Source organism: Seriola dumerili, unplaced genomic scaffold, assembly GCF_002260705.1.
Source record: "Seriola dumerili isolate Sdu_G_001 unplaced genomic scaffold, Sdu_1.0 BDQW01000111.1, whole genome shotgun sequence".
NCBI lineage: Eukaryota > Metazoa > Chordata > Actinopteri > Carangiformes > Carangidae > Seriola > Seriola dumerili.
In genome coordinates, this window is record NW_019174366.1 from 1,841,006 (window position 1) to 1,858,499 (window position 17,494).

Genomic DNA, 17,494 nt, shown 5'->3' on the forward strand with positions numbered 1-17,494 from the left:
GCCCAGTCGCAACCTGAGGTCCTCAGCCAGAGCTCTGTTAGCCAGTCCACAATCCTGGCTGAGGACTAAGGCTGACCTGGCCTTCTCTGTTCAGGCCCCCCCACTCTGGAACATCCTCCCTGAGGAGATCAGATCGGTGAGCTGTTGAAGACAACCCTAACTAACCCTAACCCTAACTTCTAATGTCTTCAATCTATTATTACATTAAGTCATTCTCCTGTTTCTTATTAATCTAATCATTTTACACTGTTTTATCTCATTTTTACTGAACCTCGTTGTTGCAGCCCAATGTTGTAAAAACTTTAAACTGTTTTTGAAAGTAGTTTTTTTATTATTCATTTTTAATGTTTGTTAATTGTATCTTGTCTTGAACAGCACTTTGTAACTGTGTTGTGAAAGGTGCTGTATAAATAAAGCTTTCCATTATTATTATTATTATTATTATCATTATTATTATTATTAGTCTGTTTTTTTTGTTTGTTGACAATAAGATAAATAAAGAATATTACCAAATGTATCCTTTAATTGAACACTTTACACATGAACAGGAAGTCCTTAATGATTTCTTAATGATTTACTGATGGAATTGTTCAAGGCAGCGTCCTCGAGCCACTCTTATTCTCCTAACATGTAAATACATAACCATACAACTATATATATATATACACTGTATATGCACACATATTACTACTGGATTTACTATTATATCTATTTAACTTTATCTATATTATTTATAATACACATACGATAGAAATTCCAACCTCATTACAGCTCTTAACAATACTATCATAGTTCTACCTCAAACTTAACTCATTACCTCTGTACTCATATCTGCACAGGCATCTAAACAATGCACAAGTCATGTCTGTCTGTTTCTCATACCGCAATAATGTGAAATTCAATTGATCAATAAAGTCATATCTAGCAGACAGTATAGCAACACTGTCACATCTAGAGACTCATTTATTTAATTTCCTAAGACTTAAAGAGAGGAAAGTGTACTGTTCAATCAGGAGAGGAGTCTTGTAATTGTTGTTGAGTGGGAAACCCTGTGTACTTTTTGAGTTTTGATCATTTTTCAGCATTAAAATATTGGTTAGTTGCAGCCCTCATCCAAATCAAACGGTGTCCCTTACATGTTGAATTTCAGTTTGCATGGTTGTGTAAACTGACAGAGGTCAGCTCCATTCATCTTACCAGTAGGGAGTTCCTATAAAAGACTTCCTTTTGGCCACCGAGGCGCTGATCTCTGCCGCCACTCCAAAGTCAGCTGGAGACAGAAGAGACAGAAGAGGTAACACTGAGGCTGAGATCCTGTATGGATGGCCTATTTCAGCCTACTCCAGAAGTGTGAGTGGTTCACTAGGTATTGCAGATGTGCATGTGTGTGTGTGTGTGTGTGTGTGTGTGTGTGTGTGTGTCCGTCAGAGATCACCACTGACCCAGTTTCACGTCTCCTCTCTCTGTCAAAAGGATGTTGGCTCCCTGCAGAGAGAACACCATAATAACGTAAGTATCTGTTCACATGATAACACAGTGTACTAATGTATAGAGATGAAAAAACTGCCGTACCTTTATGTCTCTGTGCATTTTGCCTGTTTCGTGCAGGTGATACAAACCCTGGGAAAAAAAACAGTTGTAAATATACATCTTTGATGTTATTGTGGTGGTGGTGGTGGGGGGGGCATATAATATAATCGTATTGTTGTATTATATGTTTCAGGTGTTTTTTTATTAGTATATAATTATATTTTTGTTTTTATTTGTCACATGCCGAAGTACAAAGCAGTGATAATTTTAAAACAAATATAATAAAAAGTGGACAGAACAAAAAGAAATGCAAAATTTCAATAACAAACAATGAATAACAAACATAACAAATTTAACAAGATAAATACAACAACTAATAATACTGATATAAAAATATAATTATAAAAATAATATATCATGAAAAATATCACGCTTGGTAGGAAATATCACAATATTCAATGTTATTGATTATAGGCCCAAGCCCAAACCACGACAGCTCAATATAAACAAAACTAATGTCTAAGCTCTTAGAAGTAGTCTCTACAAAACTGGAGCACTAACAGATGATCATGCAGGACAATGTAGATCAAATCCTCCATCACTGTACATGTAATGTTATACTGTAATACTGACTGTAATATTCTTATATCGTACATTTAAAATAATTAGATAAACTGTTTATAAATAATATATAACGAATGAAATGCCAATAAGTACTTCATCACAACAATGTAGCTCAACAACAACCCTCCACAACTGTCTCACTGAAATAAAAACTGGATGTCAGACAACTTACATTAATTAAATCAGACAAAATGTGAAGTCATTGTACTTGGTCCACTCGCAAAAAGAATCCAAATCATAGAAAACTTAGGTCAATCAACAAACTACATGAGACCCTCAGCCAAAAATCCTGGAGTAATCTTTGATCAGGATTTGTGTTTTCAACCTCAGGGGAAGAAAGTTGTTCAGTCGTGTTTTTATCACTTGAGAAATTAAGCCAAGGTCAAGTCTTTCATTTCAGCCTCAGAGCTGGAGAAACTCATCCATGCTCTTATTTCCTCCCTCCTTGACTGTAACTCTCTCTGCACCTGCCTCAGTCAGAAATCAGTCCAGCACCTACAGTTAGTTCAGATGCTGCAGCTCGGCTCTGAGCTCTAGAAAATGTCTTCACATCACCATCAGCATCTCTACGCTTCACCTTTATTTTAGGATTTGATTTTAAAAATGTTTGAATTACTTTTAAATTAAGCTTGTGATGACCCCTCCCTATATGTCTGAGCTTTCCTCCTCCCATGACCCAGGACTCAGTCTGTGATGGTCATTCCAAGGTTTAGGGTGAAAACCAAAGGAGACAGGGCCCTAAACTTTGGAACAAGCTGCCAGAGGAACCAGAGTCTCAGTCAGTTCAGTTTTATCTTCTTCACTTCTTAAGACACATTTTTCTTTATTTCTTTATTGTGTGATGACTGTTTATGTTCATTTACATTTCACTTTGATTTGTTTGGATGTTTTATATCTGACTCATGTGAAGCACTTTGTTACCTGTATTGAAAAGTGCAATACAAATAAATATTATTATTATCATTATTAAAACAATATTATTATTAATAATAATTATTATTAATAATAATATCCTAATTATAGTTTTGTTCAAAATGAACACGGATTAAAATCTGTTTTTCTGGTGTTTCATTTTCAGTTTAATGTATATGATTGAACATAATACAGTGTACTGTTGCACACTGAACAACAACATGAAATCTTGGATGAAAAGTTGCACAGGAATGCTTTTACACCAAGTTACTGCGAAGGACTGAAGATTGTTTTCCTTCTTGGTGCACCTTGGCAGTAGATGAAGTGAGCTGTCATGTTGAATCCAGAGGCAGAGAACTGTTAATCTCTGTGATCACTCATAATCATCTGTTTATTTAAACTGCAAATGAGACCAAATGTGGACAAACCAAAAGAAGCAAGAAGACCTTTGTTCTGTCAGCTGTTCTCTGGGATTGCCTCCTTTTTATTTCAGCATCAGATTTCTTGTTGTTGTCTTCAAACAGTGAAACAGTGAGCAGAGGGCTACTGACTGACAGAATCAAGACAGCCTGGTGTTTATCTTCGGGCCTCTGCCGTGCTGCAGCAGCAGTTACCTCCACTGTATATTTAGTGGTCTGGACGAGTTAAATACTATTTAGCTGCTGAGAAAAACACATGACTCATTCTGTCACCACTGTCTCCTCAGAGTTTTCACAATGCAACAATAGCAAGCGGCCTTTCACCCAGAAAGTCTTACCTGGAGGGTTTCTCTGCACACATACGCTATCTGCTTCTCCCTTAATGGACCCGTCACTGCGAAGAACAGGTAATTAATAAAGTGATGAACAGACTCGGAGTCAAGAGGAGCAGGGAAAAATACAGAGTCTGAAGGTACAGTCCTAAAAATAGAACAGAACTTGCTCTTTTGAGTTCATCTGTTTTAGCACAGAGCCCTGCAGTGGCCATAGAGAGGAAGGAACATACATCCAGTCCATTATTATTACACTGAGTGCTAACCTAATCAAAGGCTCCTTCAAATGTGTCCTTCTTTTCCTGGTCAATGAAGGATCCTACAGGTGTATCCTTCATGACCCAACCTATCCCAAGATTCATTGCTCGCCGGTAATGAAAATACTATGGCAGTAAACAACACAGACAGAGAGCCTGAGGATTACGCTGTTAAATGTAAGTATTGGGTTTCAGCTCAGTTCAGCAGCTAACGGTGCAATTTAGGGGTGGGCGATATATCAAATATACTCGATGCATCGCGGCTTGTTCCACGGGATGTAGTAAATGACAATATCACAAACATCGAGTATAAATTGTCACATAATTGTATCAAGACGCCGGCATGAAGTTCTCTTTGGCGTTTCGCCCCTCTCGCTCTCTCGCTCTGACAGACACACTCCCCCGCACCGGTAAAGTACTGCCCTTCATCTGTTAAATTATTAGCATGATATAATTATAACCAACATTGGGATTCTGCTAAGACTATGTAATATATGCGGTCTCCTCTGTCTCTCATGACAGTTGCTAAAGGGGTTAAAAATATAAGTTATATATTTTTTCATGTCCGTGTCATATTCATGTAAAGTCCAGACATTGAAACTATAGGCTAGTGAAAGGTGTCAGTTATATATAATGCCCCTCGTCACGAGTGACAAATAGGCGAGATGCTGAATCTCTAGATCACACAAAGCAGCAGTGAAGCATGAGAGTGTGTCTCTGTATGTATCAAAGGGTTAAATCATGTATTTATGAAGTTCTATAGAGGAGATTTCAAAATATCACAATATATATTGTGTATCACGATATAGCCAAAAAATATCGCGATATTACATTTAGGCTATATCGCCCAGCTACAACTGTTAAAACCAAGGGCCTTAATACCTCAAGTTTTAGTGAAAAAAAGTTACATGTTGTCAAGGTTGCTATGCAACAGGACCTGCACTTGGCGACGCAAGGGCGGGCATAGCTGGTGACGCAAAGCCAAAATCCTCAGTAGACCGCACTGTCTCAGTCGGTTTAACCTTTGTGGTCTACGACAGCTACCACCTCCTCCAAAGGATGCGGCCCCTGAATTGGGACACAGCTGGCCCATAGTGTGAATGTAGCATTAGTCTATCTTAGCGTAAAAGACCAGAAACAGTGCTATGCTAGCTCTTTCAAAAATTAAATACTGTATATTGTAGTTTTGTTGTCTGGAAGGCCTAGAGAACTGAGCTGTTCTCCTGCTTTCTAGTGTTTGTGTTGAGCTGCACCAAACATGTCTTTTCTTAATATTATGACTTTTTTTTTGGAAAAATATGAATTTGTTCTTGTTATATTACAACTTTATTCTTGTAATTTTATGACTTTATTCTCAAAATTTCAGATTCCTTTTTAAAAACTATGTTGCGGTTAATTCTAAAATTAAATAAATGTGGATGTTAATATAATTCAAGTTAAAATACATTTATTCACATGTGTTTGTATTTGTATATGTACCGTGGTAAATGTCCTGAAGTGACCCTCCACCACAGTACTCCATGCAGATCCACAGCTTGGTGTTCCTGCAGAGAGACACACAACCTTTAACTTGGTGTTTGAAGCAACAGTCAGTATCACTCCCTAATATTCTGCAGCTAATGCTTCACTCCCACAAATACATATCATTCACAAGCTGCTGTGCCAACAATCTGACTAAAGACGAGGAGTGGGAGAGGAATCCAGCAGCAGTGTGGGGAAAATAAAAGTCACATTCCTCATGTTTCAGTCCACCAACAATCCCAGGAATCCCACACATGAGAAGAGGATGGGCTGGAAACACACAGCACCTGTGGTAGCTGCCGAAGTAGGCCACGATGTTTTTGTGCTTGCACTCCTTCATCATCGTGATCTCCTGCTGGATGGACGTGATGTCGTCACCTGAACAGACAGACAGTGGAGTGAGTGTGTGGTTTATAGACATCAGGCCAGTTAGTGTCAATTAATGCATTTATTTATTATTACTAGACAGAGGAGTGTGATTCACTGCAGCTTCAGGCTGTCTAAGACATTCAGTGTGATGTTCTTTCGTTGCAGCTTCAGTAAAAATGACACAGTTGTTGTGGAGTCCTGCTGTGTTCGAATCAGCAAGTGATCAACCTACAAAAAGTACTGTAGCAGTCTGTATCAGTGTTATACTACAGAGTCTGAAAATACAAACAGAGACTCTGCACTGACTCCAAGCATCAACCTCCTGAACTGAAAACTGAAGCCAACACTGAAGAACTAAAACCTGCAGTTCCTCTACTGACCAGTAGAGTCTGGCTCCAACAGTGAGTCAGTCCCCATAGACTCCCATGTTAAAATGTCCAACTTTACAAACAAAACAGTTTTGGTCTCTAGAGCTAATTTCCCCTTTCATGACGACTGTATGTTAGCTCGTTAACTAGCTTACTATCCAGCAAATGAATTAGCCTTTGGTTACCCTTTGAGCAAGACCTCCAGATGCCCAGCTGTGCTAACAATGCTAACCAGAGCGTATAGCTTGCCACAAACCAGCATGCACTGACGTCTCGGCTCCACCCACACCCTACCTATTTGTCAATTTCTTGATTAGCTTGATTAGCTCAAACAATGCCAAGTTGCTGTAATTACTCCTCTTGTCTGTACTGGTGGCATGGAACAAATCCATAGTTCTCCTTCAGTGCAAAAATGGCTTCCCAAGTTCAGTCCGTCTGAGTTATTCAAAAATAAGTGTGTATATTTGAAAGTTACAGATTTTTTTTCTCTCTGTGTTACTCTCCCTCCGCTGCAGCTCAGCAGGAAGCACAGTCCAGGAAAAGGGTATGGGTGCATTGTTGCACAGAATGAGGACTTACACTTCTGGGAAGGGACCACTTCACAGCCAGTACGAGCAGAGGGAAGAGGCTACAGCAGCCAGAGAACTCTTATAGTGAACATATGTTAGTACTGTTGTAAGAAAAATGTGAACCTATCTCACTATGAAGGGGGAGGGGTCTGGATATCATGGGATGATCTGTAATTCATTTGTAATTTAAAAAACGAAAATAACGTTAATCTGTAATTTGTTTTAAAACCAAAACGGTGTCAGAATCAAACATGAAAAACCCCTCATTATTATTATTAAGTTTGAAACCAAAAACCAAATTCATATGGCTCTATTTGATATTTTATTCTTAACCAAAAATGAAAAACAAAATCACGTGGTCTATTCATTTTTTGGTTCCAAACAAAAAGCAAGAAAATCATTTCACCAAACCATTTTGGTTTTAAAACAAATGAGAGATTTATGTTTTTTTCATTTTCAAATTACAAATGAATTTATGACCCGATGACACACAGACCTGAGGAATCTCTGCCTGTCCTTACATTTTCTCAACAACTGCTCATCTGATCCACTTCAAACTTTGCATGTTTTTTTGGATGAACAGTTCTCAAGAAACACAAAGAGAAACATTAAAGGACAGACAGTTAGAGCTGGGGCGACACGTGCACGTAACCCACGTCTTTGATTACGACAATGGGTTTGTGGCAAAGATGGCTGCACCTGGTCAAAGCTGGAGCTCCAAAACCTGCACAGGATCATCTGATGTATCAGGATTATTAACAGTCAGTTATGCACCGCTGCTTTAAAGCTTTAAATCGACTGCAGGGATCTCAGTCTGATCACGGGCCACCATCTTTAATTCACCAAAGATTTCACCACGGAACTGAACTGTCGTCTGAGACAAAACCAAAATCACACAACGTATACACCTGTAACTGCTGTTTTGTAAATGATCAGTTGTGATCCAGGTGTGTCAGTGTTGGACTGTTCACGTACCAGGATCCAGCTTGACGATCTTGATCGCTGCCAGTTCAGACGTCCTGATGTTACGAGCCTGAAAGAGACGGAGAATATATTAAAGTCCATGAATTTAATCAAACACATTATGCGTTTAAGTCTCCCACAGGGTGTAAGGTCAAGCTAGAAACACACACAACTACACACAATCACATATACACAAAACTGTACACTAAGGGACTGGGTCATTGCTGGTGATACAGGTTTTAAAACAACAGCAGCGACAAACACTGAGGTCAATCCAAAGGAAAACAGTGAAATTAAACAGGGTCTGACACCAATTGAATGAACTTGGAGTTGAATCCTAGATACGCACAAGTTCTTCTACTCTGTTTAACAAAGACTGGTTGACTTGCTTCTGTATGTTTAACAGGCCATTGTGTCTTTTTGATGTCCATGTGCATGAGAAACAATGTAGAAAAAAACTTGTATCTGGAGAACATGCTAATATGCTGACCCCGTCAAGTGTCATGGTTTAGATGGTCACAGGCTGATCCTGTGCAAACGTGCAACCTGCTCGAGCTGCAGCGCAACAAGAGACGCTGACCCAACCTGTGCCCTCACATCACTGAGCTAGAGAGACCAGACCCAGTGTTTAACACCTGTAAGTTCGGTGGCCCCCCGTGCACATGTACACAGAATCCAAAAAAATCCTCCCAACAAGTCACCAAACTCCACCTCCTTCTGCTAGCTCACACAAGCAGCTAGCATTCTCCCTTGCAATAAGTGATGTAAAAAGGTTGAAATGGGACCTAATTCTGTTGCCCGGTGGAAACATCATGCACACACACAGATTTAAGCACTTTCTCCAAACCCATCCAACTTCCACAAGAAATGTTGTGAGTTCAGTATGAAGCTTCATTCCTTTACTCACCAACAGCTGTCTCCAGAGGTGGAAAGCAACCCTCTAGTGTTGCTTCTATTTTTATCACTTCTTTTTTTCTACTGAAGTTAGCATGCTACCCAGCTAGCCCCAGCCCCGTACGCCCATCTCATCACTTTCCGATACAGAGTCACTGTAGCATCCAGCGCTGCTAGGAGGACGTATTATAACCTCTTGTCTTAGAAACACAACCGTGGCTGAAGCTTTTGGCAAGTTCTGGCTTTTCATGCTAATGCTGGCTATGTAGCAAAACTTACAAAAAGCAACAGATCTGTGCAGTGAGGAGAGCTATGTGAACAAAGAAAGATTTGGTGTAAGAAAACAAATATTGTTGCATGAGCTTTAACTGCTGTATCCACTACATTTTCACAAACAGTCTTGTTGGAGCTCTGGCTGCTACATCAGGAAAACAAAACCTTGGCATGTGTCCAGCTCCTCAGTTTGCTATCTTGATGATGAAGGACTTTAATTAGTCTGGTCTGCTGTCTCAGCCAAGCTTAAACCTCGCATGGCTGCCACAGCAGGGTCTAATAGTCCTGGCACAGACAAGCCTCAGGCGAGTCAGAGTCAGATGAACTGATAACACACTTATTCTTTGACTGTGTTAAAACTAATATTTTGTAGGTTGCCAGACACATTAGTATTCATCATCTGGGTGCAGATTAATGGCTGGTCTTCTGCTCTGGACCAAAGTGTTAAATGCAGTCAAACTGACAGATGGACAAATCGATCAACATCGTCATCACAGCTTGTAGAGCAGAAGTAAACACCTACAACACCCAAACAAATAAAGTGTTAGGTACTATATATATACATATTATACTATAGCTTCTCTACCTTGTCTGAGCTCTCAGTCGTGAGTACATTGGCACTTTCTGAAGACATAAAACAAAAATAGCTCACAAAAAAATAAAGAATGAAAAAAAATATATATATATAGATATATCTATAATATCTATATATATATAGATATATATTATATCTATATACTGTATATATAAAATTTCCGTTTTAAAAAAAACTGCTCTTTAATTCCTTAAAACAACTGCCAACTTTAATTTTAGCAAACCTTTTAAATAGGAGGAAGTAGTCTATTTATTGGGGACTATTTTCACTGGCGTATTAATCTACATTTGGTGCTCTAGTGAGTATTTGGGGCAGCAGGATGGTCTGTGTTCTGACATAAATCAGATTAAACCATTAAAACTCACCTGGAGATTCCTAACTTTAAGGCTTCAGTTGTATGCTCCATGGCATTCATTGAACCTAGATTATTTCAAGGACGAGGAATTCTTTTTGAACAAGAGTTTAATCAATAGACTATATCAAATGTTCATATTCATACTATTGAATATGAACATTTACTATAGCGATATTAAATAACATGGAATATCATGATATTTCCCACCATATGACTTTCATCAAATAAATATATATATACATATATATATATATAAATATATATATAATATATATAAGCAGTGACTAACAGTAAAACAATCATGTATCTAGATTAATATTAACATCACTTTATTATGTATTATTATTAATAAAATTGATCATTTAAGCATTGCATTTAGTTCATATCGATGCCCTAATGTGTAAATGTAATTTACAGTTAGACAGTATCTGAGCTAATGCTTAGTTAGAGCCGTAGCTAACGTTTCATTTTCAGATATATCCAATGCAGACTACAGAAACATAACAATATAAAACTGGCCCACACAGCCGCCAGCTGAGTTATTACACAATAGTACAGCAGAGGGGACGGTGGATGTTGTTTCAAAGCAGCTATACTATGTTTTCAACTTCCTCAACTCTTCCTGGGAACATCAGTCATCCACAGTCACTGACTGTACTGACGTCAGATCGACTGCTTTTCACTCCGGGCATCCACAACAAACGAGGTAGCAGCCAATGGAAGCCAGCAGGTTGCCTCAACACAACCTGTTGCTCATCTGCATTCACTTCCTGTTTTCTTTCCTGTTTTACCACAGGACTTCCTGTGACAGTGATAGTAACGTCTCTGACATGGTTCTTACTCAGCCAAGCCTGAAATAACAGCCGCTCAGAGTTATGTCCTAAATGGGAGGGAGGAAGCAGAAGCTGTAGATGAATGGCGTCTGAGGCAAACATGATGTTTAACTGAACACAGCAACTGAAAGACAACGGGTGATGTGGCCCTGTGCTTTTTTATTTTGCACTCCTTAAAGTAAGAAGATGTAACTTTAGTCCTCCTACAAAATGAAAAGATGAAGTCATAAACAATAAAACACAATCTTTTCAGTTGAGTACACTGCTACATTCTTTGTCTGGTATAACCAGTAGCTCATGGTGGCTAATGTTAGCAAACGTTAGATAGATATTGCAGTTTACTGACTTCATGCCCCTTCTCTACAAATAGCAAAATGAACCTTCTGGCCCAACATATGCCTGGGTCCTCGGTCTGAGTCTAGCCAATATACTTCCACATCTGGGCAGATTCCAGCTGATATCCTGTATCCTAAAAGGTTTTCTTGGTCCAGATCTAGGTATAGCAACTGGCAATCATGCTGTATATGGGTCAGGTTTGGGAGGTGGAACCAGGCATATGCCGGGCCAGAAAAATGTTTCATGTTTAGGATTTATTTTGCTCCCTGTTCAGCAAACGTTACACACTCATAGGTGTGCACAACTCAGATTTAGGCCTGATTTACATCTACCAGACAAATCTCTCGAGCAGCTCTAGTTTCAATAGCAAGTTAAAACCCCTGGTTGACATATTATTGCCTTATACGGTTGTTATGACAAATAGGTTTGCTATTTACTATTTCCACAGCCAGCAGACACAGCTCATAAAGTATAAAGGTAGATGTCCATGTGTTGTTTGATTATAAAGCAGGTCTAGGTTCTATATTAATACTGTGAAAGTATCCAAGCCTCAGGCCACAGAGAAATGCATACAGCCTCCTCTCTTCTGATTGGCTCACCGACCTTTTGTTACTAGAGCTCCAGAGAGAAGCCTGAGAGAGGAGATGTAAAACTACGAAATCACAAATATATCTTCTTATGGATCAATACCTCAAATAAAACACAGAAGGAGTGTAAATATATGATCTCATGTAAACAAAGAACATAACAGCGCACACACTGATGTCACAAGCCAAAGGCTCGGTTTTCCTACATATCAAAGCTGAATTTCTGAACATCTTCCCCTGGGAGGAAGTTTTGCAAAAGGCCTGATTCCAGTGGCCGAAGCTGATGAAAAAAAAAATCAACATTTTCAAAAATACATGTTTACATGTGGACTAAACCTCAGAGAAACACCAGAGACTTATTTTTCTCTCTGACTGTGTTGATGCATTTCCCGGGAAAAAAAAGGAACCCAACAAAATGTCAAAACCGCTCACAGACCTTTATAATTATGTTTGAGTGCATTTGCCAGTATACTGTTCAGAACTGATGTGTGGTCAGACATCAGATCAGTTCAGATTTTTGCTGCTTTAAAAGAACAGTCCTTCCTACAAATCACACAAGAGATTTCATCAACTGCAATAAAACCATTCATCAGGACACTCAAGCTTCTGGTTTAACCACTGTTTTACAATAATCTATACAATACCAATGCTTCATGCTACCACCACATTACCACTGGGAAAACCAAATGAGCCATGGGTTTTAACTGACTGCAAACAAAAGAGATGCCGCTTTAACCATGCAGACAGCTGTGGCCACTCTCTTATATGGAGACATTTCTCTCTATGAGCTTCCTACCATGTTTACAATGCTTTATATTGATTGATCATCACTTTATTGATCTGCACTATAAATTATTGTTAATATCTATTGTAAATCATTACAATATCCATATCACTATACTACACTATACTAAGTAAATTAGTAATATAGATAAGTGATAGCTAAGTATGATGAATAAGTATCTTGCAACATAATGTGACTCCATGCTGCAGTGACTGCACGTGGTTTGTGTGTTGATGTGTGTGTGTAGGTGTGTTTGTGTGTTATGAGTGAGACAGAAAGCATTCATATCTGTGCACTGATTTGCAGAAACGTTTAGCCACAACATGTTCAAAGACTTCACTACTGGTGATTTTTAAAGGAGCTATTTCTATGTTTTGCTGTTGCTAGATAGCTAATGTTAGCATTAGCAGCTGTTTACTTCCCAGTATTGACAAGACCTTCAGCCATTGTTGGATTACAAAAGGTTATAATACGTCCTCTGAGCAGCTATGTCTTCAGGGCAGATTGGACGCTACAGTGAGTCGGTATCGGAAAGTGATGAGATGTCTTTTCTAAGGTAGCAGACAAGACGTGATAAAGAGTCAACATTGGTGTTTCCCTCTACCTCTAACGTTAGCTATGTAGCAACAGCAAAACTTACAGATGGTTCCTTCAGAAATGTATTATAAATATAATCTAATATAGTAACATTAGAACTATGCCTATATATGGTTGAGTCTGATAGATTAGGTTATTGCTGATATGTCAGTGCCAGTGTGTTTGTTGATTTAACAAGAAATTGCAGAACAGAAATACCAAACTAGGTTTGCGGTCATTTAGAAAGTGTCTCCATGATGTAGTTTGTCCAACAGAAAATGTCCTGCTTCTTTGTTCATGGGCTCATGTTTAAAAAACATTATCAACAGCCAATAAATCCTTTTGAACTCCATGATAACATTGTGGTGTATAATATCACTATTAGACTCAAAAATCCAGTATCATTTGTTGTTTAATAAGTATATCCATATTTAGTGCAAGTTTTGCTATTGTTATGGCTGAATCGCTCGGCAAGACTGGTGCGTAAACAGCTGTTAATGCAAACTTTAGTTATGTAGCAATAACAAAACTTACAAATAGCTACTTCAATGAAAGAATGTTTGAATAAATCTAATCTGTGCAAATCTAGTCTGATGTCATGCATGGAAGACTGGTTAGTGTGAATTACTCCTCTAAGTAGAAAAATAATTAGGCAAAACCATTTAAAAGAGTAAGAATATTGATGTATACCTTTCAGGTATATCTTTCAGCCATATTGTTTAGCCACAGCAGACATACTTGACTGTACTAATATAAAACCTGAATCCTAAAAATGTACACATGCACACTGGACCTGGATCTATTATGTTCTTCTATCAGAACACCTCAATGCGTATTTTGACATATTTGTGCATGTATTCTAGTTTTAATCTTCCACATTTGCATTTAATAGTACTTACTGGAAAAAATGCATTTTATATAATAACATTAACATTAAACATTATTATTATAGACATGTTTAGAAGTTCACTTCTTGTAACAGTGCTGCAGTGTGAAGCATGTATAGTATGCCTCAGCAGAAGCATGGATTCACAGTCTAGCAAGATGTTTTGACAGTACTTTATAATCTGTTTGTTATTCAGCTACAGAACTGTGTTAATACAGTTTACATTTCTTTGGCTCCTGGCTTCTCTCTCTACATATTTCACAGCCTCCTCTCAGCCTCTGTGTCAACATCCATCAGAGCTAAAATCCAAATGAGGAATCTAAATGTGTGATGCATTATTTACAGTGCCACCAACAGAGTAGGTCATACGCCAGAGTAAAGGCTCTAGTCTCACTTCAGTTCTGTTCCTTCGACACTTCTGTCAGGTTTCAGTGTCATCTCATCAGAATCAGAGCCTCTTATTGTTACCAACACTCAACAGTCATACAGGAAGACAAAAGAAACTTCTTCCTGGGAAATGAAGTGTAGTGGCAGTGATCACACATCTGAATTTACAGAAACACTCATGGCTGAATGAACTAAGTTCACATCAGCAGATGGAAAACACAGATCCTGGTAGCACTACCAGGTAACTGTTACTCTGAACTTGAAACTGCACAATATGGCAGGTTCAATTTCTGCTGCAGGTTTCTTCCCATTATGTGGAAACAGCAGCTTACAGTGTTGTGTGTAAAACTACTGTGAACAAAGCGGAGTGTGAAAAACATTGCAAGCTGTCCAACAAGTGGTTTCATTAGAAATGCAGGATGGAGGAACAGTTTATCCAGAGTCATACAAAATATGAACCATTTGAGTGAAATTTGGTCATAACTGCTGTGTGGTCTTGAGTTATGGCTAGAAAGTGTGTTGTGCGATCACAGTGACCTTGACCTTTGTCCTTTGACCACCAAAACCTAATTAGTTCATCCTTAAGTCCTAGTAAATGTTTGTGCCAATTTTGAAATTCCCTCAAATTGTAACTGAGATATCGTGTCCACGAGAATGGGACAGATGGATGGACAACCCGAAAACAATATGTCTACAGCTCTGACTGTCTCCGGTGCAGAGGAATAAAAACAGTATTAAATTAGAATAAATATTGTCTCGTGGTTAGAAATCTCAGGAAACGAGTGATATATTCTTGGGAGGTAAAATGTTAAAATCATAACTAACACCTCTATGCCGGTCACCAGGAACTTACCCTCGTCATCATTTAAAGTCACAAAAGGTCAAATCTAGTCAAGTATGATCATTATCATTATAATACGTGCTCTAAGCAGCTACAGCTTCAGGACAGACTGGAGGCTACAGTGAGTCTTTATCAGAAAGTGACAAGATACCAATAGGTGCTAGCCGGTTAGCATGCTAACCTCAGTAGAAGAAAAGACGTGATAGAGACAAGAGTTAACATTGGTGCTTGTTTCCACCTCTGGAGACAGCTGTTGGTGAGTAAAGGAATGAAGTTTGATGCTGAACTCACAACGTTTCTTCTAGACTGGTGAGTAAACAGCTGTTAATGCTAACTTTAGCTATGTTGCAATAGTTAAACTTATAAATAGCTCCTTTAACTCAGATAAACTCTGCCACATGTTCAAAAGAAGTGACAAATAAGTTTAAAATGGCTTTCATTGGTATAAATGCAAAAATTAATATTTCCTGACCTGTTAAAATGTTGATTTTACTCTTTGATTTCCCCTCATGTTTAATTAACAACATCACTAAAGTATGACAGTATATATGGTTACACTATGAAATATTCAAACTGAAATTATTTTAAAAATGGAAGCGAGGACAGAACCAGTCTCAGTCTGGGCTGACTGAGGCCGGTTAGAGCCACAGGAGGACTTGAATCATGGATCAAGATTAATAAAAGGTTCTGGACTGAGTTTCCTGTGACAGCAGTGTAATTACAGTCCATTTAATGCCCACGCAGTCACATGTCCAGAGGTTTTACTTGATTCCTGTGGTTGCTGCTCTACCAAACCCACCAACAGCAGCAGTGAGGGGGGTGATAATGATCTATTGTCTGTTAGTGTATATAGGACTGTTCCCATGCATATGCACAGGCTGCAGCACGTTGTTACACAGATATGATGCAGAATAAGTCAGCTGAATGTTGCTCATATCATTTTGTCATCATGTTAGTGGTTAAGAATCACTCAGACAGTGTTTGTAGTAAAGTAAAGTGGATTTTCTTGCTGCTGATTGAAAATGAAAGCTGTTCTACTTGATAATTTATATCAATAATGGATAAAACAACTGTGTGTAATGTGAGAGACCTGTTCAGTGAGCTGTCTTCAAAGCTACAAGTGAATATTGGACCTAAATTCTTCAGGCCTCTTGTCAGTATCAGTTTATGTCAGTGTTTGCTCAGATTCAATGTGCTAAAGCTAATTAGCGTCCCACAATCTCTGCACTTTGTCTTGTTGATGTTTTCCTTTCTAAAGTGAAGAACTTAACACTTTTGACCATTTACCACGATCTAGCTTTCACACTGTTGTGACGCTAGCATGCATGCTAGCTCATTTTCTGGAGTTAATTGTATTGAGCGCATATTAAAACTGTTGTTGCTGTGTGGGCTGTGCTCTCCCTCGCCTGACACTGTGATGCTAGCTCGTATCTAAACAAATGAACATGCTGTTGCGTTGATACGTGACATGGACAGGTCCTGGCAGATAGATATGTAGGAACTGATAAGCAGAACGAAAATTCACTTTTCTTTTCTTTTTTTTCTTTTTTTTTTACAGGTACTCAGTTCTTGTCATTTTCAAATTAGTTCTAATTTGGAACTGAGTTTAGGTTCCCTATCTATAACACTGTAAGACTCATGATGAACAGCACAATACAATACCCACAATGCAATTCAACCACCACCAGCTGGGACAGAGATTGTGGTGTATTATGCTAGTAGCAGCTAATGTAGCCAAGGGAGGAGTGGGGTGATTTTTTTACTTTTTAAACTTGTAGTGTTTATATCCCACCCACACTGACTCAAGTGACATCACTTGAGGACGGACCTCACACAGCTCTTAAGACTTTATACTACTTTTTCCACATACAGCAGTTCTCAACACCTGGAAACACACACTGATGTGGAAAATCAGAGGAGCTCACCTCACCCGAGTCCACCATTAGAGATTGATGTTTCCTCCTCTAACCATCTTGATACTCTCTGCTCTTTCACCTGTCAACCTGGAGAGAGCCGGTGGTGGGCGGGGCACAAGGCCTGATCCAGATTTCTCAATCAGGAAGTAAGAGGAGATGAGCTTCAGACCCAGTTTAATGTGTGAAAACCATGTTAAGCTAATATATTCATGTTTGTATATAATATGTTTAACTAATATGAATCATAGCTGAGAATTTTTACAGAGGTTAAAACATGTTTGGAGGAATTTTAAAAGAGGTAGAATAGCATAAGGTCCATGTCATCATTCTCACTACTACTGCTGAGTTCATGTTGGCCAGATTTAGA

The 17,494-nt window shown here is 38.6% G+C and overlaps 1 protein-coding gene across 4 annotated transcripts in view; it reads right to left on the reverse strand.

Annotated features, from left to right (window-relative positions):
* map4k2 (mitogen-activated protein kinase kinase kinase kinase 2) overlaps positions 1-17,494 on the reverse strand; it is a 43,231-nt gene that overhangs the window by 18,751 nt on the left and 6,986 nt on the right. For all 4 annotated transcript variants that reach the window (XM_022747827.1, XM_022747825.1, XM_022747826.1 and 1 more), the window contains exons 2-8: positions 7,877-7,934; positions 5,883-5,973; positions 5,554-5,618; positions 3,824-3,879; positions 1,573-1,620; positions 1,443-1,485; positions 1,198-1,270 (exon numbers count right to left, since the gene is read on the reverse strand). In XM_022747827.1, the coding sequence (XP_022603548.1) occupies positions 1,198-1,270; positions 1,443-1,485; positions 1,573-1,620; positions 3,824-3,879; positions 5,554-5,618; positions 5,883-5,973; positions 7,877-7,934 (434 nt within the window). The remainder of the gene's footprint in view (positions 1-1,197; positions 1,271-1,442; positions 1,486-1,572; positions 1,621-3,823; positions 3,880-5,553; positions 5,619-5,882; positions 5,974-7,876; positions 7,935-17,494) is intronic.